The sequence below is a fragment of the Prosopis cineraria genome, unplaced genomic scaffold (assembly GCF_029017545.1).
Source record: "Prosopis cineraria cultivar Desert tree isolate PC_DT_omini unplaced genomic scaffold, ASM2901754v1 PC2, whole genome shotgun sequence".
Classification (NCBI taxonomy): Eukaryota; Viridiplantae; Streptophyta; class Magnoliopsida; order Fabales; family Fabaceae; genus Prosopis; species Prosopis cineraria.
This window is the reverse complement of record NW_026555333.1, coordinates 3,846,193-3,870,956: the sequence shown is the minus strand read 5'-3', so window position 1 is coordinate 3,870,956 and position 24,764 is coordinate 3,846,193. Positions and strand designations below refer to the sequence as shown.

Below are 24,764 nucleotides of genomic sequence, written 5' to 3'. Positions count from 1 at the left end.
ATAACAAATGAAGCAGATGTATTGCTAAAAAATAAATATAAAAGTTATTTAATATCTTATAATTTAAGTAGATAATATTTTAAAAAGATATCTTATATTATGATTTAGAAAAAGCATAGCATATGTAAAACATATTTTCATTTTACACCTTATATTTACTAACCTAAATTTTTATATAAATGTATATCTTACTCATGAAATATATTAGTAATTATAATGTAATTAAAAATAAAAAATAATATATATTTTTATAAAAATAAAAAATTTATTGACATATAAACTTTTCTTAAAAACTATTTATATTTTAGACTCATTAGAGTACATCTCAAATTAAAATTATCGACCTCGTAAATTCTAACCGCGGGTTAGTTTCGGCTCCAAATCGTAGTGACGAAGGCATCTTCAAATTGATTGAGATGTCTACCAATCGGATAAGGACACGTACCAAACCTATCCAGATCTGGTGACACGTGCCCTTTCGAAACCGGCAGATGTCAGTGTCTTTTTTTCCCCACTTCGTCATTTTTTTTGAGTCTGTTGACCATATTTGCGCGTTCACACCAGCTACTCTTGAAGTTTATCTCAACCACAGCCACCTAGCCCCCTTTTTATTTAAAAGAAAACAAAATTTACTTCTTTGTTTTCTTTTTGCGCTGCGTCGCTCGAATCTTATAATCTTGTACATACCAGTAGTTAATAGATTTTAGACCAGTGATTAGATTTTTCAAATATTCTGTACGTGATGGGAATTAATTAGTATTGGATCATAGATTGACACAGAGATAATATAATCTTATGGGCGAGGGGGGCATCGCTGCGCACAAAAAGATAAAGTGGGGAGCCGTTTTCGTTTGTTATCGTCCGAATTGGTGGATTAGCCGGTCTGTGATGTGAGATCTGTATAAATTTAAATCAGCACATAGAAATCAGGTGATTTTTTTTTATTTTGAAAAAGAGCCGAGAATGCTCTGTTGGAATAACCATGGAACAAGGGCAGCTTGAAGTGGTTCCAATGATGTAATATAAAATATGAGTTTGTGATAACTGGAGCACTAGATTTAGAACCGTGACGAAAATTTTATTTATTTATTTATTTATTTATTTAAGAGAGAGAAAAGGAGAACTAATTTGGGAGTGGAATGGGACAGGGCCTTCACGCAACACAGAAGAAGTCTCTAGATAAAGAGAAATGGGGGAGAGGACCAGTTGGGATGCACGTTATCCTAATCTAATCCTAGTACTTGTCAACCACCGAAGAGACTTTTCTCCGAGCATAATTAATTTCGGGGTGATAACACCACTGGGTGATTTTTTAGGTGTTTGTTGGCACGCATTAATTATTAATTAGGTCAAGGAGGCCCAGGAGTTACTGGAGGAAGAAATCACGAGAGGCGTTAGCAGGAAAGAAGCAGGGGAGGCGGAAACTGCTGCGAAATCGTGACGCCATGCTTGCGCATGAAACGCGGAGGAAGCTACACTGCTGGAGAGTAGAGAGAGGAACTGCTGCCCCGGTGGACCCCAGACAATGAGCTGGCTTATAATGATTAATGACAACGTGGCAGTTGAATCCAAGGTCCAGTACTGACCCCGGCTAATCCTTGGTTGACCGTGGTTGAGTTTAAACGGGGTTTGGGGGCAATTTTTTTTTTTTTTTGAAAAAAAACGGCGGAGATTTTAAGCCAGAGAACGTGGGAATGAGACAAACTCATGGATTGCGGCGCCAGATCTTGCGTTGGATTTTACGGCTGGACTCACGCTCCGGACTCCAAGGGCAGTGTTTCGGGGACGGGTTGTGATGGCGCGCGTGTGCCGCATCAGCCAGGAAAGTGAATCGCACGCACTTTAAAGAGGCCCTGCCCATAACCCCAGTCCCCAGATATGTGCGGGTTAAGTTAGTTGACCGAATTGGACAACGAATTTTCCGGGATAAAATTCTAGTCCCTTTGTTTACATCGAAATAGGGATTAAAGGGTGAACCAAAAAAAGGGGGGGGGGAGTAAAAAGAAAGTGGAGTGCGGGGGGTCAAAAAAAAAAAAAAAGACATGCGCTTGAGTGCACCGTCGCTTGCCGAGGAGGAGAATTTCAGTTCGTCCACTTCACGCTGTGGCTTTGCGGCATCTTTAGCTTTTCAACATTAAATAATAAATAATCTTGATCTTATTTATAAAATTAAAAAAATATTTTTTAAATTTTATTTATATCTCATCTCAATAATTAGTGTATTTCTCTTTATTCTTTTATTTCTGTTAAATATTAAAAATATTATTAAATATTAGAGTATTTTGTTTTTAAAGTATTTATATTTAGTAGAAGTACTAGTAAAAAACAGGAATCAAATTAAAAATTTATTAAATTTTTAAACAGAATTAATAAAATTAATTATTTTCTTAATTTTATTAAAAATATTTAAAATAATTTATAAATAGATCGAAGTATCACTATGGAGATCAAAATCAACCCCGAGGAAGAGTCTGGAATGTGACATGTAGGAACGTTAAAGTTTCGTTAAATAGTTTATTTTTTGTCGAAAAAGTTAAATAATTTATTTCAATATTATTTTTGTATTTGCATTTATTTTTATCCCTGTTTCTTTTTAACGGAAAAAATATATTTTTGTTTTAAAAATTAAATATATTTAATTATCTTTTATTAATATATAAAATTTTTACCTAAAAATATTTTAAATTTGGGACATGTGAATAATTGATCTAACACTTTTTTTTGGGCCTGCGATCCGGAATTCCTAATACTATATAACATCAACATTATTATAAATGAAACCTATATGACAGGGAAATTCATATAAAAATCCCTTTTTATAACCCAAAAAAAGCGCAATGTACGATGAAGATGAGACGAACAAGAACTGGGGTGGAGAGCAGGCATAGGCTGCGCGGGAACGTTAATGTACACATTTATTAATGGTAACTCTTCTCTGCATCTAACAAATTTGGGCCATTAGTTTATGATGAATAATTTAAAAAACAAATTAAAATTAATATTATGAAATGTTATTTGATATTTATCAAAATCTCTATTAGACAGTATTAGTTTATTTAAATGTTAATTTATTGTTATGAAAGAAATTATTTTATAATTTTATATATTATTTAACATATTAAACTAATTATGACTAATCCAGCTCCATTATAATGTATAATTACTGATTGCAAATAGATGAATATAAAGGGAAAACACCATTAATTGACGTAGGCATGCACGCATTCTATGGAAACAACTGAGTCTCACCCTCTCATTACAGGAATGAGTGTGCAACTTGAAATGATATCAAGGGCCCGCCATTAGTTGAACGCGTTTTCTGATGTGGTGAGGTTTAGCGTGGGCAATTTTTCCCCACTTCGTGTATTGGGAAAACCGCTAGTCGTCTGACGCATTTCACTTGACTTGCACTGCATACTCTCATGTGTGATGGCCCAGCCTTGTTTCAGGAGAACATAACATTCAAGTACTGCTCCATAAAATTTATATCACATAAAGATTGAATAATTTTATAATTGCCATGCAGTCTTTTTGTAATTTCCTTGGTATTAATTTCATAATCGAAATGACAGACTTATCCTTTAAGCTAAAAAAACTAACAAAAAAAAACTCCAACACTGTTGACTGTCGGACCATCAGCTGTGGCGAGATCACTGGAGCCTATTGCCAGTCATCAAAACTCTGACGCAATGATTTATTTGAAAAATAAGCTTTTTAAGTGACTTAAAAAAAGTTTGATTTCATAATCTTTGACCATCTAAAAAGCTTGATCCTTTAATAACATATAGTAGAAAAATATATATAAATAGTAAATCAAGCACAAAATCGTTTTCATGTAATAACATAATGGTATATTATTAATTTTTAAATAAAAATTATTATTTTACAAATGTTACTTGTTAATTTTACATGGACAATTATAAATTGAACGTTTTAAACTTCACTCATTTTACTTGTTAAATATCCTCATGTATTGTTGTCAATCACAGCTGGGTTGTTGTTAAAACTAAACGAATACTTGTTGATGAATGACTAATAATACACTTAAACCCTTCCTGTCAATTTGTCTAACTTATTAAAACCGTAATATATTCTTGTTAATTTTAAATAAATTATTGTTATTTTATTAATGTTACTTGTTAATCTAAAAATATAATGGCATTAGAGCTTCGATGACCTCAGTATCGATGATGGTTCAATGGTTGATGACGTTGGAGGTTTCTTTTTTCTTTTAGTTTTTTAACTCGAGGGACAATTCTATCATTTCATTTATAAAATTAATATAAAAGAAAGATCAGAGAAGTATACAATAATTATAAAATTATTTGATCTTTATATGATATAAATTTTATAGAGTGATCCTTAGATGTTATTTTCTCTTGCTTTAACATGCTTTTATCAAGTTATTGAAAACGATACAACATGAAAGCAAGGTTGTTGTGAAGCGTTTCATTTAATTGGTCAAAATATTAATTCAATAGTTTTTCAATTCAACATTTCACATGTCTAAATCATTAATGTTCTACTCTTTTAGTCTTATTTATAAATTATTTTTAACATATTTTATTAGTATCAAAGAAATTTTAAAACTCATTAAATCCGTATTTAAATTTAATAAATTTTTAACTTTACCGTTATTAAATATATATATTTCAATAATATTTTTTTCCTCCAACATTTAATTGAGAGTAAGAGAGAAATTTTATAATAAAAATTTAATAATATAATTTATAAATATAATTAAAATAATTATTCTCTCTTTGTTTTATAAATAAGATTATAAAGAGTAACTTTTACTGACTACCTATAACAGTAAATGGTTTTACGGCAGTTGTGTTCTTCGTCTTCTACCTTGCCTCCCCAGTACCCCCTACACCATGATGCGTAGGATATCTTTTAAAAATTTGTCTTGTCTTTGATTATAAGAGGTGTTGGGATCCTTTGAGTAATTGAATAATTTTACGCATGCTGTGTTAAAGAGGAGAAGAGATATTAATGATGTGTTTTGTTTATTGTCGTGATATTAATTTTCACATTATTAGAAATAAAATTTTAAAAATGGCTATTAATGTGTTTTTTTACTAGGTAGCAAACTTGAAACCAAAAACATTAAATAAAATTTTTTATTCATACGGGTGATTTAGTTAAAAAACAAATCTTACATGTATGGACAAAGATAGTATATTATTGTTGTTGTTATTGCAGTTGAGGGTGAAAAAAATATTTCAAAACCTTTAACTCTTTTTTTATATCGAGATTTGAACTTGTGCTGACTTGTTTCACCCGTGAAGTTATAAGCTACCAGTGCATTATCCTTGTCGTTAATTACATTAAAACTCCATTATCATGTATGCTATCAAGAGCATGGATGGAGAAAAATCAACGCAGCAGGAATATTCCAGTGTCAATTATAAGTCACGTATGAGATTTCTTTTTCCTTCTAAAATGTAACTCACATAAATGATCATCGATGACGTTTTGTCCTATTAAAATTTACGGTCTCCCTGCATTAATTAATTTCTTACGATGTAATATATCAAGATCTGAATTCCTTCTAAAGATTTACATTTAGTGCTTGTGAAGTACTCGTAAGCAATAAAAATAAATAAAATTAAAATGATTTAATAAAAATAATTTTACAAGATTTGGATAATGTTTTAAAGATTAAAAAATTCTAACTAATCGTCAAAAAACAAAAATACATATAGAGCAGTTAAAAATTGTCCATCGTGTACAGAGAAAAAATTGTCCATCCCGTTAAAAGATCCTCTGTTGATTGCTCCCCAAAAATTAAGAAGCTCAGTTGAATTAATTGAATGTAAACAAAATTTGCAATTCTTGCAGATTACCTTAATTTTAACTGGCATGGTTTATTGTTAAAATTCATGCGAAAGTGCTTTGTCATAAAAAAGAGACGTAGCCGCACGTCCGCGTAAAAAATCAATGCTCTCAAACCAAATAAAAACTCACATGGGAGAAGGAAGTATAAATTGAATAGCTTTAAACAATTTCAGAGCTTGGACCGCGTGGATTGACCCTACCACCGCCAAGGAGGCTTCATGTGACATCTCTCCCGCTGCGCATGCTCCCTTCTCCGACAATAATGCCGGTACTTTTTTAAACTATGCATATATTAAAATTTTCATCGGCAATTCTTATTCGAAGACTTTTTTAAACTATGCATATATTAAAATTTTCATCATCGCAATTCTTATTCGAAGACTTTTTTTTATTCAAATAAAAGACTACAAGAAACACAACTTGACTTCTCAATTTTTCTTCGCTCCACCTCTTCTCGATTTTTAGTTTGTGCTTGGTTTAAGGGGAGGAAAAAGGAGGGGTTTTAACTTTTTCTTGTAAAAATTAATTTTACACATCAATTTACATTGTATGATGTTTAAAAAATTCATTCTTATCCTATTATATTGTCAATATGTAAAAAAAAATTAGACCACTAATTATAATAATATTTGTTAGAAAAATAAATAACTAAATATAATAATATATGGTGAAATGTAACTTTTTGTAAAAAAATTCTAATTAGATCAGTTTAGGTTTGAGAGTGAAGCACAATATGCTATAAAAAAGAGTTTTTTAACTATGGAAATACTTAGAATATTTAAAAATAAATAAAGACACAATAGTAAAAAAAAAGCTCTCTTCCAAAAACTTTCAATTTAGAGAGGAATAATATGAAAGGAGGGGAGGGATTAGTTTAGCTTTCTTTTTCTCCAAAATTTCCTAACCAAACTCCTCTCCTCTTAAAACCATCAACCATTACACCCTTAACGAAAGGAGTCAGGCTTTATAATGTATATCTCTTGAATATAGATAAAAATGAATTTTTAAGTTTCTTCCAACAAACTCCACACTATGACAAGCTTAAATTGTGTTAAGTTGCCAGAGCGAAATGCCTTATGTGAAAGACAAAAGAAAGTAATATTCATAAATTATAAGAAAAAGGATGGGTTTCATTTTTCAAACTTAACTTGCAGGATTCACATAATCTAGTTCCCACACACACACCACACACACACACACACACACATAGAAGAAACCCGATCAAAAAATCGATCTGCAATTGAACCAGGTTTTGATGATATTTAAAATTTCAGTCAATGATATCACATGCTATGTAATTGTACCACAAAAAGCATTTCTCATTGTTAACATTAATAATCTATAGAAGAGGCGTAAATAATTCTGGCCAAAAAAGAAGAGAAATAAACAATTATTTTTTGTTATTTAATGTTTTTTGGAACAGAGATGCAATTTTCAATTATTATTTTTAACGAGGCATGTCGAGGAACAATAAAATGTGAAAGAACGAGAATGCAGCATTAGACATGTCGAGGAACACCAACGCTTGCACATTTCATCACAATCGGGAATGAAAAAGGTCCCCATTTAGGAGGCCTGTGAAATTTGGGAGGAGTAATGATAGTAATGATGAAGAATGAGAGCAAAGCGAGCGTGATGAGTGATGGAATATGCCAACATGGGCGGCAAAGATGGCATTTACTATTTAGGTCCGTTGAAGGGAAGCAAGCAAGGTGGAGCCCAGGGGGGAGAAGAAGGTGGCAGAAGCGTCAAGTCTGGGGAATGAAGAGAATGAGGCAAGTGAAGGCCTCAAAATTCAACCGTGTGAGCTGGAAAGGTTGCGTGCATCGTAAGCGTGGTCTTTGATTTTTTGGCCTACTTTCAGGTTCAACGTTCAAAGATATGGCAATCTCAGCTTGTGACCTTCACTTACTTGTTCCATTTCACTTTTCATCACACTCCTCGTTCTTCCCGCTCTCTCTCTCCCCCCCCCCCCCCTCAAAATGAAACTTGGGGACCATGACAAGGCATGCGCTTTCATTGGTCGATTTCCTCATCCTCCGTTCACAATAATGTGAACTCCTAGAACTTGCTGGAACCTTTTGCCTTAGGAACAGGAGGAACCACGCGGAACAGAGTAGGAGGGGGCCCTGCTAGGAATGTTTCTCAAACACACAGCACCATATCACGCGCCTAAAGTCCATCTATCATATTCAAATTAATTCACTACAGTTTTCCCAATGCCTTTTCCTCTTCCCTTTTTAACTGTGCCTCCACTTTTACCGCTGCGCCCACCCAACCCCTCCTTGGCCTTTTCTCCTGCCAGTCATTTTATATGCTTCTTTTTGGGTATCACCAACGTGCATGAACCCAACCAACAAAATTTCCCACCAAAATGTCAAAATCAACGAGGACGCCAATAAAAACTTGTTACTTCATCGCTTCTTTCGCTCGGAAGATCTTGTGATAGTCTAGAGGACGCGAGTGTTTGCACGATCAATTGGGTTAAAGGTGTGAGAGTTTTGCTTCAACGTTAATCCCTCCCTTCCTCTATATTAGATACATTTTAAAAAACACAATCTAATTTATTATACAAGTCACTAATTGATTGAGTTATTTTATTTTAAATTAAAATCCTCAAATTAAAGTTGTGCAGGAGTTCGGTTGTTCTATCAAGCCCAATCCAACCCGAACAAATTTGCTCTACTAAAAAAATTAATCCAAGAAACCATATTAATTTATCGAGTTAGATTAGATAGGAGATCAGGCTCTCAAACCACTTGGTCCGGTTCTATAAAATAATGTTAATATAATTTTAATTATTTTTAATATATTTGAATAATTTGAAATTTGAACGCAATGTTTTCCTTCATTTACATTTCACCCTTTCATTTAATATAATTTTAATTTAATTTGCTACTAAATTATTATTATAATGTGTATTAGACATGTTAAAATTTGTTGAATGTTGTTGTTGAAGCTATGAATTTGAATCATTTGAATTGTGATTGTAATATTTTTTTTTTGCTAGAGATTGTTATGGGTTTTTTATTATTATAATTATTTCTCTTATTTCAATTGAATTTATTATGATGAAATCAATTGTTACCTTTCATACAGGGAAAAAAAAGAGCTAAGTAAGTATTAGATTATCAAAATCAATCTTCGTGTCTTATAGATCAAATTTTCTCCCATTAATCTTCGGGCTGCAACTGGATCAGACCGGAATAAAAGTTGTCTAACTCAATTCTTTTTATAAAAGATTAAGTTTTGGGTTAAATTAAAATCTAATCATATCCAATCTTATATGCAACCATACCTCAAATTATTTATGAAAAGTAAGAGAGAGATAAAAAATAATATTATATAATTTATCTATTTTATGTGTTTTATTTGAGGGTTATGATTAAAATTTTACTAATTTTTATTGTATATATTTTTGTTATATTAATATTAATAAAATTGATAAAAATAATTTATAAATAGAGTTAAAAGAGTCTATGTTTTAGTTAAAAGTTGCCAAAATCAAATCCGCTTCCATCCAAGTAATAGTAGTCGCTGGTCAATGATTCCCGCATGGGCCAATGACATGGACTTCCGGGATTTAAGTTCGGCTCTTCCTTTTTTCCACCTGCCGACGCTTTTTTCTTTTTTAATTAGCACTCACATTTTTGGTCCAGAAATTTTAATACTAGTATATAGTGTGATGATTGGAAAAATTTAAGCCTAATAATATTCCTCAAATATAATTCGATATGATCGCACTCCAAGTGGCCATGTCGACCATGACGGACCACTCAAACTTGGATGGGCTCATCCATGACACATGGTAGATTTTATTTTTGGGTCTTCTCGTAATTTTCACATTTTATTGTACTCACTTGTAAGCGGGTGTGGGTTTTTGCTAAACATAGTCAAATAATGAGAATAATGTTAAAATTATGTTCAACACTGGCTTTCTTTTCCCGTCTTCAAGTCCAACGTCGCGGGGTAGAGTGGATCGAGTCTAATTTCCCGCCCCTCGTTTTTTGGTCACTACCCACTCCAATGATTAACTTCTCTTTGTCCTGACGGAGGATTTTTATTGGGAAAAAAAAAAAAAAAACCTCTAAGAATAGCCTGTTTCCATAGTTTGCTGGGATTCAGACTAGACTAGACTTGACAGATTTCTTCATCTTGTGCCAACATTTGAACTCAAGACCCCAACATTAAACACTCGGAAGGCTCACCACTGTGACCAAGTATGCTCGTTAAAAGTGCAGACTATATGTGGCCAATATGTAAAAAGGACTTGCAGGTTGGATGGGGTTAACCAACCTAGATCCCCTCCCATACCGTGTGTGTTTTAAGAGCCATGTAAAAAAGCATAACATGGAATGCTCTTACATAGAGTAACAAGGAGATCACCCTTGTTAGTGGAAGGTCGTGTGTTTGATCTCAGCCTCAGTACTGCTCTCAAGCATTCCAAGTGATGGAAGGTGCACTCGTTTTCCTGGAGAGATGCATAGGAAAGGAAAATGGAAGGTCGGGATCGAAGTATGAAACTGTGTCCCATTTATAGCTCCACAACGATCCCCATGCTTAGCAATTGCCGCCTTCCCATTTCACGGCTAATCCCCATGCGAGACAGGAGCAGCAACAGGAGGTATCCAACAGCAAGGATTGTGCTCCTCTATTTTGGGCCACTGAAGTAAACAATTGGACGTGTAATGAACAGTTTTTGCCCATTCTATTGGGCAAAAATTGAAGCTTCTTTCGGCTGGTGAATTAAAGCCCATTCTTCAAAGCTTCTTTGGGGCTTCTAAGAGCCGGCTCATTCAATCAAAACAGCAGGGGTATTGTGTGCGTGTGTGTGTGTGAAACAATAGCAGGGGCAATGGGTAGGGATTATTATCAGTATCAAATGGGCCGTTTCGACCGTGCGGAAAGCTGACTGAATATTGCCAAAATATAATAGGATCAACAGGTCTGGGTTGCTCGAGGTGACGCTCTCGGAAATTAAAATAAGAGTTACATTTTAGTTGGATCACCATCTTTTTCCTCACAATATTTGAAAAAAATAAAAAAAAAAGGCCCAAGGCACTTTTTTGGGTACGGGAAAAATCGATTATGAAAACCTTAACTATGATTTTGCTGGAAAAACAAAAAATTCCAAACACCCTCTTTTAAAGAAGCTCATCTCATTAGCTTCAGCAAATCAATTCTCTGCGTTCAGTTTTAATATAACACATTGCATTCAAAATTTGACCACACGAGACCTCGATTCCACGCAAAGCAAGGTCATTCATGAAATTTATCATATAATTCATTATTTGGCCAAAACATTACATATTTTATATACAGACATGCATTGGTATCCGTATTTTAGCCTCTCACTGTAATGCTTCACCAAACATTCACTCTAAGCTAAAACACCATAGAAGATTCACATACCATACAAATGCAACTCATAAATACTTACATCAAAACAATACTAAATATGCAACTGTACTAATATTTTATCCCCTTACTACATGTATCACAACATCACACATCCTGGGCTAAAATACAATACAGATGCAATTCATACAAGTGTAACCTAAAAGCAGTTGCATTCTCAAATGGCAGCCTCATATGTTTATGTTTACATTCATTTTCACAAACCAAAGTAGATGTCTCACTACTTATTATCTGACTCTTTCCTTTGATGTCTATCTGCTTCTAAACCTATAAAATATTAACCACATGGTGAGATAGAATTTTAATAATCAAGATAATTTATAGGTATTTATTAACAAGTACAACTATAAAAAAGCATGTAGAGTGAGAAAGTAAAAACACATGCTATAATATACCATATCATAATATTGCATATATGATCACGATATCTATCTGAACCTCTACAACAACGCCTAGCCAAATCTATATGCTACAATAATGGACCAATCCTAAATAGTGTAATTTGAGCTCACATTCCATAACAAAATTTCCTAGCCAAAGACATTCTGACCTACTTCCAAATACGAACTTCCCCTGATACACATAATTAAGGTTTCATTTGCTCTAACGGCACATACTCGGGTGCCAAGGATTTCATATTATGATTGCTTGAATTTTTCATGGCAACAATTTATAACATGATTATCATTCCGACCATATAGATTTCAAACTTTACTTTGCCCAGAGTGAACTGCCATCCTCTAAATATCATGCATTTATAATGACACTTCAATTATATGTATGCATCATATTTAACTCATGGTTAAAACTTAAATAAGAATGCACACGCACGCGCACGCGCACAGGCATGTGTATATGTATATTCACAAATAACTTGTAACTATTTTACAAATAAATAAATAGTATAAATCATTCGATTATCTCAACTCTTATCAAAAGGATTACTTGTAGCAATTCAATCACTTTAATAATTCCTCAACCTCAGAGATTCCAAGCGAACGAAATCTACAATATTAAGCACTTTATGTTAATCTTTTAATTTAAACATAAGTTAGAAAATTAAAAGAGTTTATACTTTATATAGAACCTATGATAAAAAATTTTAAAAAATAGGTGTGGGACCCATAGTAAAAATTATTTATAAATATGAGACTCATTAAAAAATAATTTATATGAGATCTAATATTTTTGTAAATGTAGAAGATTTATCACTTGTTACTTCTATTTTGTATATGTATAAGATAATCAATTGTATATAAGATACAGATTACAAAAATAAATTTGGAACCCACAGCAAAAAATGCTTGTAAATATGAGACTCATAAAAAAATAATATGTATGAGATTTAATTTTTTTTAAATGTAGGAGATTTATCATTTGTTTCTTGAATTTTGTACATGTATCGGATAATTAATTGTATATAACATACAAATTAAAAAATAAGCGTGGAATTCATAGTAAAAAATGGTTTTAAATATGAGACTCATAAAAAATATGTATGAGATTTTTTTTAGGAGATTTATCATCTATTGCTTGTATTTTATATATGTATCGGATAATTAATTGTATATAACATACAAATTAAAAAAATAAGCGTGGAACTCATGGTAAAAAAATGCTTTTAAATATGAGACTTATAAAAAAATAATATGTATGAGATCTATTTTTTGATTTTGCAAATGTAAGAGATAATCAATGACTAAAGTATACTTTTAGTTATCTAACTTTATATAAAATTTTAATTTAATGCTTTAATGTTATAAAGTATCTCTTTAGTTCTTTAATTCTAACATCGTTAGTTTTAAATAATTATTTTTTGCATCAATCATTATTATTTTAAAAGAAATTAAACTTAATATGTCAATATTTAAAAATATTTTATTAATATTTTGAAAGTTGAACATAAAAATTTGTTGAGATAAAATTGACATTGTTAAAGTTAAAGGATTAAAAAATATTTTATAAAATTTTTTTATAAGTGACACTTTATAAAGTTAAAGGATTAAAATAAAATATTAAATAAAATTAAAAGACTAAATATATACTTTAGCTGATAATTAATTGTATATAGTGTACAAATTTAAATAATAAATTATAAAATAGAATTTTTATTATTTAAATCAATCAATTTATTCCCATTCATTTTTATATGAGTAAATTTTAATCAATTCATATAGTTTAAAAAATTAACTAATCTTAATAATTATGCCCAACATTAAAAAGTTTGGATTAAGATGTACTTATGATTAATATTTTATTTTTTCCTAATTTAGTACTACTATCGTTTAATGAAGCGTAATTAAGAAAAGATGCCATGAATGCTTTTTGAAAATTATTTTTTACTTGTAAAAAATAACAAAAATTGTATAAAATTTTGCTCATATTTAAAAATTGAGGAAATATAGTAGTAAAGTTTGCCAAAGGATTATATATGATAGAACTATAGTGATTTTGTGAGATATATCATATTTAAATTTAATGATCAAAACAAATGCTATCACTTAATAAATGTCAGTGTGTCACATGCAGTATGATAATAATGTTTAATTTAATTGAATTGTTGTCAGATATAAATTTAATTTTTATAAATTATAAAATTCAAGTCTACATCCATTGAAATTGAGGCCTACATGCATAGGAAAAAAAATTATAGAATAAAACATTTTTTATAAAATAAATTACTTATTTTTAGGCATAAGATGTATTTTAATTTGTTATCCTGTACATCAAATTTTAAACTAGAGTAAGTTGGTGTTCATATATTTAATATTCATGGGGTAATGAATTTTAAAATAAAGCACATTGTTTATTTTTTTCAAAAAAAATAAAACTTTAAGTCTCTCAAATTTACTTAATTATTAATTTATTTTCTAAATTTTAATTTTTATCAATTTAATTACTTAACATTTTCTTAAATTGTTACTTTAATATTTTAGGTTTTGAAACAAAAATTGATCATTAAATTAATTTCATGTATAAAGTATGCGATAACTTGACATATTATATATGGCTAAATAACAATAATTTTGCCTTTAAGTCAATTTTGTTAAATCATTAATTTACATGACTATTAATTCAATATTTTTTTTATCTATATCAACAAATATTAACATCATGTTACCTCTTTTTCAAATAATAAATTTAAAGAACTAACTTATTATCGAGGCAAACTTAAAAGACTAAATTATTATTGAGATAAACTTGAAGGACTAAGTTGTTATTGAAGTAAATTTTATCATCCCTTTTTAAATATGCATTAAATAATAAATTATAAAATAGAATGAGTTATAATCTATATTAAATGATAGTATTTTTAACAATTTTTAAATTTAATAACAAAGTGTAAGGGTAATAAATTTGTTTATAAAATGTTGTGTATGTTTTTAATATATAAAAAATAAGCTGATGAAGAGGTAAAAAAACTATATAATAAAAAATTGTGTGAATATAAAAATTTTTTGAAAGAACTATTTTAAATTATGTTGAACAATACTTGAATTTGAATTAGTTAGATAATCATATAAAAAAAGTGTTATTTGCATTTTTTTATATGCACAAGTATAAGAAATTTTTAAATAAAATAAGTGGTCATTTATATTTACAAGTAATAAATTTTTAACTAGAATATGTTTTCTAAATTTTAATTTATGTAGAGATCACATATAAAAAGTTTATATTTTTTATATACACATGATATCATATTTTAAAATAATTTGTGTAAGCATAAAACAAATTATTAGTATCTATTTTTTTATTGTTAATAAGTATTCTTTTATTAAAAATAATTTTATTCGAGGTACAATCGAGTATTAAATGTGAACATCTCTTTCAAAGAAAAATAATTTTTATTCTTCTTTTGTTATGTATAGCTAATACTAAAATAAAATAAGATGATCATACAATTTAAAAGAAAAATGTTCTATTACAAGGCACTCTATGTTTTAAAATTTTCTTAATTATTGTATGTTTAACATTTTAATTTACATGGATATAACAATTCATAGATTAAAATAAATTATTGTCTATATTTGATAATATATGGGATAACAAATTTTATGGGAAAAATTTATTTTTTATTTCTATTTTTAATCTCAAATATACTGGGGAAATAAAAAATTATAATTAATTATTATTATTACTATAATTATTTATCTATAACCATATATACAATTTTATTTCACACTTTCTATAAACTATTATTTTTATAAAATTATTAAAGTAATATTTACTCATAATTTAATGTCTATTAATTTTCTAATTTGTTTGGATTAATGAAAATGATTGGGAGGTGAGATTTTAAATTTTGATGATCTTAATTTAAAAAAATGAAGAATGGTGGTTAGAAAGTTTTTAATTGATTTTTTTTACGTCTCTCAAATAAACTTTTATAACATATTTATCTATTTTTTTAAAAAACTGAACTCATTAAAATATTATCTTCCCTTTTTTTATATCTACTTTAAATTTTATGCACGCGGCATAAAAATTTAGTTTATTGTAAGGGAGAAACGCAACTATGCAAGAAAAGCAGTAAGTTCACGTTAAGTGCATTCTAATTTTAATGTTAGGTATATAACGATGATAATTAGAAATTAACAACGAAGTCATTAACGAATAAATGTATTAAAAAACTAAAACATGATGAAGGGGGAAGGGGTGGGGAAAGAAGCGGTGATAATCGTGACCGGAAATACTTTCTTTTATAGGTTAGAAATTTTAATTTTATTTATAAATCATATATTAAATTTTTATTATAAATTTTTTATTTTTATTAAATATTGGAGAGAGAAAATATGGTGTTAAAAGTGTATATTTAATAGGAATAGAGTTCAAAACTTATTAAATTTTAAAATAAAATTAATAAATTTTAAAATTTTTTTAATATTAATAAAATATATTAAAAGTGATGAGAGTAGTATGACATGAAATGATGATCAATGACAAGGATATTTAATAAAATCAGAATTGATATAAATTACATAATACAAACGCGGGCAAAAGAAAATAGTACAAACTTTTCAAAGAAGATAATAATTAAGACTCAATTTAATTGATAGGAATTGAATTGTTGAACTATTAAATTTATTTTTTTAAAATAATAATAATTAATATATAAAATAATTATTTAAAAGAAATAATAGGAAGAGTAGAAAACTCTAAAAATATTTTATAAAATTAAAATTTTATATAAAATTAAGTAAAATGTTAAAAAATAATTTAAATTTAAATTATGTTTTTTTTTTGTTATAAGAAAAAGAAAAGCAATTTATTAAGGAGGTTGAATTCAACATTTTGTTTTGGGTAAAAGTTGAATTGAATTCATAGAAAGGAAAGCAGCTGGCGCCAAGAAGGCATGGGCTTTGATTGGGTGAGCGCACATGGGGGCACCGACACAGCCAGCTGCATTCCATCAATCACTCGTCCCGCCTCCCAAGTCCCACCGCCTCTCTCTTTAGGATCCGTTTGGATTTCGTGTAATAAATTATAAAAATAATTGATTAAATAGTAAATTTTAATCATAATTAATTATGTTATAGCGTAATTTATTTGGATATTATTTTTTAAAATTAATTTTAAAAGATATTTGGATAATTTAATTAAAATTAATTTTTACCAATATAAATTACTATATAATTTAATTTTTAAATATCAAATATTAATTTTTTAAATATATAGTTTAAATTTTATTAAGGAAAAAAGAAAAATAAGAGAGTTTAATTTTATTTTTTATTAAATTATGTGTTTTTTTTGTAATTTTTTTCTGAACCTGTTTTATAATTTTTCCCAATATTTTTTACAAACGTCTATCAAAAAGTTGATCAAAATAGCTTACAAAAAAATGTGCGTATGGGAGTCAAAAATCAATTTTCGCCTCTTCTGATCGTTTGGCTAATTTAATGAAGAAATCGATTTTGAAAGGAAAAAATTTTCCCCTATCCAAACACACACTTAATCTTTAATCATGCGACGCGTCTCCTTTCCTGTGCCCGCACCGCACCCTATCACACCCCTCTCACGCGCTTCCCGAGCTTCATCCCTTCATCGACACTCTTCTCACTCTGCATTTATTACTCTGTCTGTCTCGGTGTCTCTATTCCTCTCACACTCCGTCCTCTTGCCCCCGTCGCGATCTCTGAAGCTGAAACCCTGAGATGGCCTCCGGACCAGCTTTGCTCTTCCTATTGTGCGTTCTTCCTTCCATGGTCGCCGCCATCCGCCTTCACAAGAACCCCTTCTGCGTCCAGGGCCGCGTCTACTGTGACGCTTGCCGTGCTGGTTTCGAGACCTCTGTCACGACCTACATTCCCGGTTCTCTCTCTCCCCTTTTCTATGTTTCCCTCTCTTTCCCTCTCTTTTCTCCTCCTTCGTTGAATCTTTTAAAACTACTATCAACTGTTCTATGGCACGCTATCTCTTAGATCTGGATCGTTAGCTTATGCTCCTTACTTCCCTCTCTTCTTCCTGCCCATACGTATTAGAAATTTACGCCGTCAGTTGTTTTCCGCAGTCATCCTGCCTCCCCAATCATTATTTTTTAAAAAGAACATTGTTGTTTAAACTTCACATTTTACATGGTTGCGGCTGCTAATGATCTTGGATGATTTATTTTTTATACGATTCTTTTTATTCATTGCGAGCTAATTCCTTTCACTAATTAATATATGTAATTTGCGACGATCCGCTGCTTCGGTTTGGATTCAAGTAGCTATAAATGGACTTCATATCTAAAATGCTGCCCTCCTTTGATTTCGTTTATCTAGCCTTCCCATCCTGCACTGATTCTTCTGACTGTATAATCATGGCCATTCCGGTTCGGCTTAGCTGATATAACTTCATCCCTTTAGTTATCTGATCTTCATAAAATAACTATTATCATCGTACGAGACATTTGCATTTTATCGCCTCCGTCTCATGGAATCTATATTTATATTCTTCGATGCTTGGGATCTGCATTAACTTTTGGTCTATAATTCATCCCAGGTGCTGAGGTTATTGTGGAATGCAAGGACAGGAATACAGCGGAAGTTATGTTCTCTAAGAAGGGCGTGACTGACTCGACGGGAACTTACAAAATCTTTGTGAATGAGGATCATGAAGATCATATTTGCAATGCCAAGCTTGTGAGCAGTCCTCAGACTAACTGTCAGGAAGCCGCCCCTGGACGCGATGAAGCCCGTGTTATTCTTACTCGCAACAATGGGATCGCATCTGACGACCGATTTGCCAATTCTCTGGGCTACATGAAGACCGAGGCCGATTCTGGCTGTGCTGAGATCCTCAGGCAATACCAGGTGTTTGATGAAGAAAATTAGTTCAGCTAATCTGCGGTGCACCTGCGTTGCCTTTCAAATTTATTTATCTTGGATTGGGTTTCCTAAATGCTACTTGATTCAATCTTGTGGAATGTTATCTTGACATTCTGAATTTATGCATGCGAGTTAATGAGCGCTAGTAACTTACATTACAAAAAGTATTAGGTACGTGGATTGCGTGATGTTGTGATGATCTATTCTTTGATATCTGGACTCAGCAAATTATGATTGTGTTGATTTATTAAAACCTAAAAGTGCCGGTTTCCAATCGGTTGCTTTATTCTCTCTCGAGATCGGCGCCACTATCTGGAAATAATGTGAGAGATGGGTGCACTGACTTTCCTGAGGCTTAGTGGAAAATATCCATATATCACTAGTCAAAAATAATTTCCGACCCAATGGCCAAACAATTCATGTATGCTACATCGACGGTGGATAATCTTAACGACGCTGTATTCACAATTGAATGCATCGTACATGATGTCTTAAAAATCGTTGCAATACATGTTGGCTAGACTCTAACGTCTTATACTTTGCATTTTTTTTTGGGTGTAAATTTTATTTAATATGGCAGGCTCAAAGCATTAATCATTACACCAAATAAAAAATTTAATAAGTTGTAATTTGTTATTTTATTATTATGAATATAAAAAAATTGTGAATATTTAAATAAAATTTATGAATTATTTATTTTTAATAATGGTAATTTGATGATTATATAAATTTTTAATAACAGAAAAATTATTAAATATTTAGAAGAATTATGATATTTTAGAAATTTAATTATTATTTATATATTTCAAGAAAATTTTAATATCATTTTCTCAAATATAAACCTCTTCCAGGTAAATTCACTCGTGTACTTCTCGCATTTCGTACTCGAAAGCACGACGAAGCTCCACTGTGGAGTGAATTCTGCAATCCTTGATTGTTCACCTGTCTGTTCCACCATATTATTTAATTAATTTTTCCCATTAAAATGGGAAAAGGAAACACCGATAAACTCCCATTTTATTGCTTAAATGCCAGTCCTGTCTTTGCTCCTCATACTCAAAACTTGCATCATTTTTGTTTTTGGGAATTAAAAGGCTATATATAAAATAACCATAGAAAAAAGAAAGTTCAAATGACTATTAAGCGCGTCACCTATATATCTTTCATCTTTGCACAAAATCCCCCTAATTCAATTTTGTATGTTGCCCAGTGGTAAGGGGCATAACTGCTTATAGTACAACCCTTGTGAAGGGGTGTTAAAAGCAGATGGATTGTTCGCTCCAATAGAAGCACATGACAGCTTGATACATAAATTCGATCGAAACGTTTAGAAGATTAGCAGCATCTTCAATCCACAAGGTAAAATCATTTGTCATTACAAAGTCAAGAAGATAAATTTGAAAGTAGGTCTCTACACTACAAGTTTCAAACTGGAACGTTAGAGAATCGTGCTGCAATAGGGATGACTCAGCAGTCAGCAAACCTTCAGAAAGGCTCGGCGAATGAAATTTCTCATTCGAAGACACATCTCCCACGGCATTTCACTCTTCTTTAGGTGTACCGTCGGTGGTCTTCTTGTCAGAAGCATCAGCATGAGGGCCTAACTTGATGGAATCAAGAGAAGGAGCAGCCTGTGGGTCAGCGGATGGAGAGTCCGCCCTTGTCCAAAAAGAGGGCATCTTCTGATCATCCTCTTTCATTCTCTCAGCATATTTATTTATGTCAAAACCTCTAACATCATTCCCACCAAATGCACACTCGAGACGGTCCTTGTCAAATAGATCCTCCACAATTTTTTTGGTGTTTTGGTCATCAGAGTAAACGAACTTGACTTTATTATATGTTTTAGGCTCCAACAGGGACTTTACCATCTGTAGCAAGCAATAAATCCATGCCTTGACATCACAAAATGCTAAAAGTCCATGTTTTAAAACATTTAAAACTAAAATCAATTTTTTTTTTTAGAAAAAGAAAGCCTTTTTTTATTTGCAGCATCAAACTTCAAATCAGCCATGAACTAGAAAAATTAATCTATCACAGCTAGTAAGAAATGCATCAATTAGGAGAAACGTCAATAAAATTCCCCCCCCCCCCCGGCGTATTTAAAAGTTCCAAAAACAAGCAAAGTAGTTTAGAGTGACAGAAGCAAAGATGATTTGCATGCTTAGATGTACAGAAAGGCCGAAACATCACTATCAGGAAATGTCCACAACTTAAATTGGCTCGAAATGTAAGCAAGAAGAACATTTATTTCCTTGTGAACGAAGTGGCCTTTTGATCTCATTCAGATATAGTCAGGATCTGAGATGGCCAAATATTCTCATCAACTAGTAGGTTGTATCTAAAACATCAACACGTGTACAGATAAATTATACATGTTTCAAAGGCGCATGCGATATATAAACATGAAACAGAAGATATTGAAAGCATGAGCATAGCTATGTAGCTTACCGTGAAAAATGGTTCAAAGAACTTGGGTGGGTTGAAAAGTATTGCCAGACCCAGCCGCTCTGGATAATGGTCTTGTAATACATGGGCAGTTTCGCGAGTCAGCTTGACTGATATATTTGACAAATTGAAACCTTCGAAATCAATTAGCCAGACCATCTGTTCCTGGTCTGGTGGAAGATTTAAAATAGCATTTTCCATGCAGTATACCAAATATTTAATCTGCTCTTTAGTTGACTTAGAATTCTGAATTCCAGAAAAAAGAAAACAGATATAAATAAACTAACTGCGGATAAAAATATTCTTCTCAAAGCAATAAATTGAATTGTAACAAGTTGTTCAGGCATTTCTCATTAGTTAAACTTTATTAGTCTTTCAAACATTAGACATCTGTAACCACTCTGTTTACTTAGGCTGTGCGGTGAGAGGGTGAAAATAGTAGGAATAAAATTTAAAAAAGCAGTTAAACAGAATGGGGAAAAAAAGCCCTCATTTTCATTTCTACACCAAAATATCCAACGTTAATGTAATTAGGCACCTGTTAACAGAAACATGCTAGAGGTTGAAGTAATTTTTTTCATGATAAACCTGGCGGCTTGGTCTCATTACAAGAACTGTTCTCCCATGCCTGTCAATGTAGTTGGATCTATAGATCTTTCCTGTTTCTGCTTCATGAGCAACCTCTTCCTACATTACCAACAGATACACATTAAACACCTTTTATCAAAGGAAGATCACTGAAAGAGAGTTCAACCAAGTCCAGAGTTCTTGCAGATCATAAACAATCCAACTGAATTCATATAGTCACTCTTAAGGAATAAAAATTAACATGGTTAATCGATGCTAGTTTAGGTAGAATCTTGATCAGAACTAGTTTAATAAGCCTACAGATGGCAAAGAGATTCGATAGAGCACTTTGGAGTCTAGTTGAATCCAGCTGGACAAAGCTCTAGAAAAAGAAGCAAGAATAGAAGGAATAGAGGAAGATCGTATGCATGGTTTGATGTGCTTAACCAAGATCCAGAGAAAACCTTGAAGTAGACCTAGTAATAGCATCCAGATAACAGTTTCTCACCCAGCCATGCATTTTGTTCATAATGTTACTGGAAAAAGTGAAGACAAACAGTTTCTCACCCATCGGATCTCTTCTGGTTTAGTAGCAGCTCTCCATTTTAAGGTCTGTCGCAACATCTTTACTGCCTTCTTGACGTTCCAATTTCTTGCTCTTAAATGCCTGGAGATGGATGCATCAGAACAATAAACAGATGACCTACCTGACAATGGTCCTATCAGCCGTCTCGCCTCATTAATCTGGAAAGAAGCAAAATATCATGGCCTAGATGCTTCTTGACTTGGAAGTCAGAATATTGCAGTCTAATATTAATTTCAATTCTCACATTTAAGAACATAGTAAAAGCATATGTATATTAATTGATCTACCGAAAGAGCAATCTAATACCTTTGCCTGTTGCTCCTGTGATGTTAACATTTTCTCACGACCATTGGAGGCAGTTTTATTTAGATCCACGCTCATGGTGGTTGAGAAGAACTATTGATCAACAATGAACACCTCAAAAGTCAGTAACAGTGTATTGCAGTCTGAGTAATTACAGCATAATAGCAATTGTTACATGGTGCTTCATTTTGATCCAATAGCTAAATATGCAGATTGGCTGCAACTCTCGCACAATTAGCCACTTACAAATCAACAAAATATCTAATTTTTACATCAATGGAACTTCAACCCCTTGCCCAGTTGCCCTTGCTGAATGCTTTTTGCACTGAGGATTTTTAAGTAACCAACATGCTCCTTAACCAAGAATGATGGCCGGTAAGAGAAATAAAATCGTCTAGACATAGCTTCATAAGGCTTTCCTACACAAGATTTCATCTTCTGGCCTCAGACGGGATGCTTTTGACGGTATAGACTATGTAGTCCTCGTAGAGTAAAACAAGCTTCATATGTATCAAACTAGCAATAGACACGTATTGTTACAAATTTTTTAAAGGTTTGTAACTAAACTTTTGGTGCCAAACTGCCAATTAGCACTCTTTTACTACCTACCATTTTTTTTTTCTTAACACTGAGGAAGAAAATAAACTACCGCTACCCTACACTAGGAACAATCTGGTGACCCTTCATGTTAATCCTTTTCAACTGCTTCTGAGAGAGGAATGCGTTGATTGAAAAAGTTTTGGTTTAACCAGAAAAAATGGTTTATAACTACGAAACTCTAAAATATACGCAGCACATATCTTGAATTAAGCCTCTGAATAAGGTTTGAATATGTGATGCCGCATCCACACCTAATTTTATACCCAAAAAAAAAAAAACAACTGCATCCTGGGAGGCGTTGATTTGATAAACAATCAACAATACCACATTCTGAGTGATAAAGTAGTGATTTTTGAACGAAAAGAGTCACGGGTGTTGTAGCATTTGGCTCGAATAAGGCAGAATCATGAGATTTTGTGGAGAAAATCAATGCAGATATTTTCGAGCAAAAAGATGTGTACATAGTAATCAACCCCGCTAGCGAAATCAACTTTCGTTCAATTATAAATTTGCCTATTTTATTTTTGTTGGGATGAAAATCAAAAGCACTCTTTTCAGATCATAAAACCTCTCACATCAACGTTGAGCACATCTAGTGTCGGCTTAAATCCAATGCCTCCAGTCAAATTTACAGTCAATTCAAACATGCCCACATCTATTACGCAAATTACAATCTAAATGCATCACGGTTAGGCCATAGAGTTATCCAGAGAACCCCGAAACCGCATAGCACAAATCAAGAATGCCGATCGGACGTCATCGTATTCTATAGCTATAGCCAATGACAGGTTTACATTCTAAAAACATTGTAGATGCGTGTGAAGCAGCGAACCCTATAAATAAGCGGAATCAACAAACGAAGAGAAGATTGCAACCGGGAAGACATGGAGAATCTAACCTTGACTACTGAAAGAACGACTGCTGAAAGTCTCGAAATTAGCAAGCAGGTCAAAGGTGTAGATTGGTATTATGAGTCCGAAATGGTTGGAAAGAAGTCTGAGAAAGGACGAATGGGATAATGATGTAATCTTACATGATCTGGAATTTGGAAGTACTCAGGCGGCCTCCATCGTTGGAGCCGGGAAATTCAGCCTCAGCCATCCCCACTGCCACCAACTTTGTTTCCCAGTCAGTGCTTTCATCTTTAAGTAACACCTGACCTCGTGACACGTGGCCTTCTTGCACGGGCGTGAGAATGGTCCGGAAGGGCTAACCCTTCTCATAAAGGACGCCACACACTCGCACCCCTGCATTACATCAACTGGGGATAAGTACACTACCTCCTTTAAAAGTCCAAGGATGTGATTGGTTCGGTTCTAAGGAGAGGGACATATTTTTATACCACTTTATTTGAATTTGTTGGAGGGAAAGAAAAGGGAGAGATTTTCAATGATTATTTGTTTAGTTTAAAAGAAAAGAGGAGAGGAGGTAATGATTAAGTTAGTATCATACCCTTATGTTAAAAAGATTTAATTTTTTAACTTTTTGTCATGCAAATTAATTTTATATGTATAATTATTTTTTAAAAAAGCATCTTATCAATTTTTAAAATTTTTTATGCCCAAATAAGTGATACTTTCATCAATAATTATATAAAAAAATCAACGCCCTATGAAAAATTTTCATGTGTTGGCTACTGACAATAAATTCTTTTATGTCAAGGAATCATACATCATAAAAAACTTTCAATAAGG

The 24,764-nt window shown here is 31.9% G+C and overlaps 2 protein-coding genes across 2 annotated transcripts; one reads left to right on the top strand and one right to left on the bottom strand.

Moving 5' to 3' along the window:
- Window positions 1-17,316: 17,316 nt before the first annotated feature.
- Window positions 17,317-18,863, top strand: LOC129303288 (pollen-specific protein C13-like). The gene is made up of 2 exons (XM_054942506.1): window positions 17,317-17,568; window positions 18,241-18,863. The coding sequence occupies exons 1-2, from the start codon at window positions 17,412-17,414 to the stop codon at window positions 18,570-18,572; spliced, it is 489 nt and encodes a 162-aa protein (XP_054798481.1). The 5' UTR covers window positions 17,317-17,411; the 3' UTR covers window positions 18,573-18,863.
- A 972-nt stretch (window positions 18,864-19,835) lies between these two features.
- LOC129303625 (uncharacterized) lies at window positions 19,836-24,303 on the bottom strand. Its single transcript, XM_054943057.1, has 6 exons — window positions 23,969-24,303; window positions 22,474-22,563; window positions 22,149-22,325; window positions 21,603-21,701; window positions 21,018-21,260; window positions 19,836-20,437 (listed from the first exon to the last, which is right to left on the bottom strand). Exons 2-6 carry the CDS (start codon window positions 22,546-22,548, stop codon window positions 20,108-20,110), a joined length of 924 nt encoding a protein of 307 aa, XP_054799032.1. The 5' UTR covers window positions 22,549-22,563; window positions 23,969-24,303; the 3' UTR covers window positions 19,836-20,107.
- Window positions 24,304-24,764: the final 461 nt, after the last annotated feature.

Excerpts from the sequence above, each read along its gene's own strand:
- LOC129303625 (XM_054943057.1), bottom strand. The coding sequence starts at position 22,548 with ATGAGCGTGGATCTAAATAAAACTGCCTCCAATGGTCGTGAGAAAATG. Across the intron at positions 22,326-22,473 it reads CACAGGAGCAACAGGCAAAG|ATTAATGAGGCGAGACGGCT; the intron begins GTATTAGATTGC and ends GCTTCTTTCCAG. Across the intron at positions 21,261-21,602 it reads TAATGAGACCAAGCCGCCAG|AATTCTAAGTCAACTAAAGA; the intron begins GTTTATCATGAA and ends TCTGGAATTCAG.
- LOC129303288 (XM_054942506.1), top strand. The coding sequence starts at position 17,412 with ATGGCCTCCGGACCAGCTTTGCTCTTCCTATTGTGCGTTCTTCCTTCC. Across the intron at positions 17,569-18,240 it reads TGTCACGACCTACATTCCCG|GTGCTGAGGTTATTGTGGAA; the intron begins GTTCTCTCTCTC and ends AATTCATCCCAG.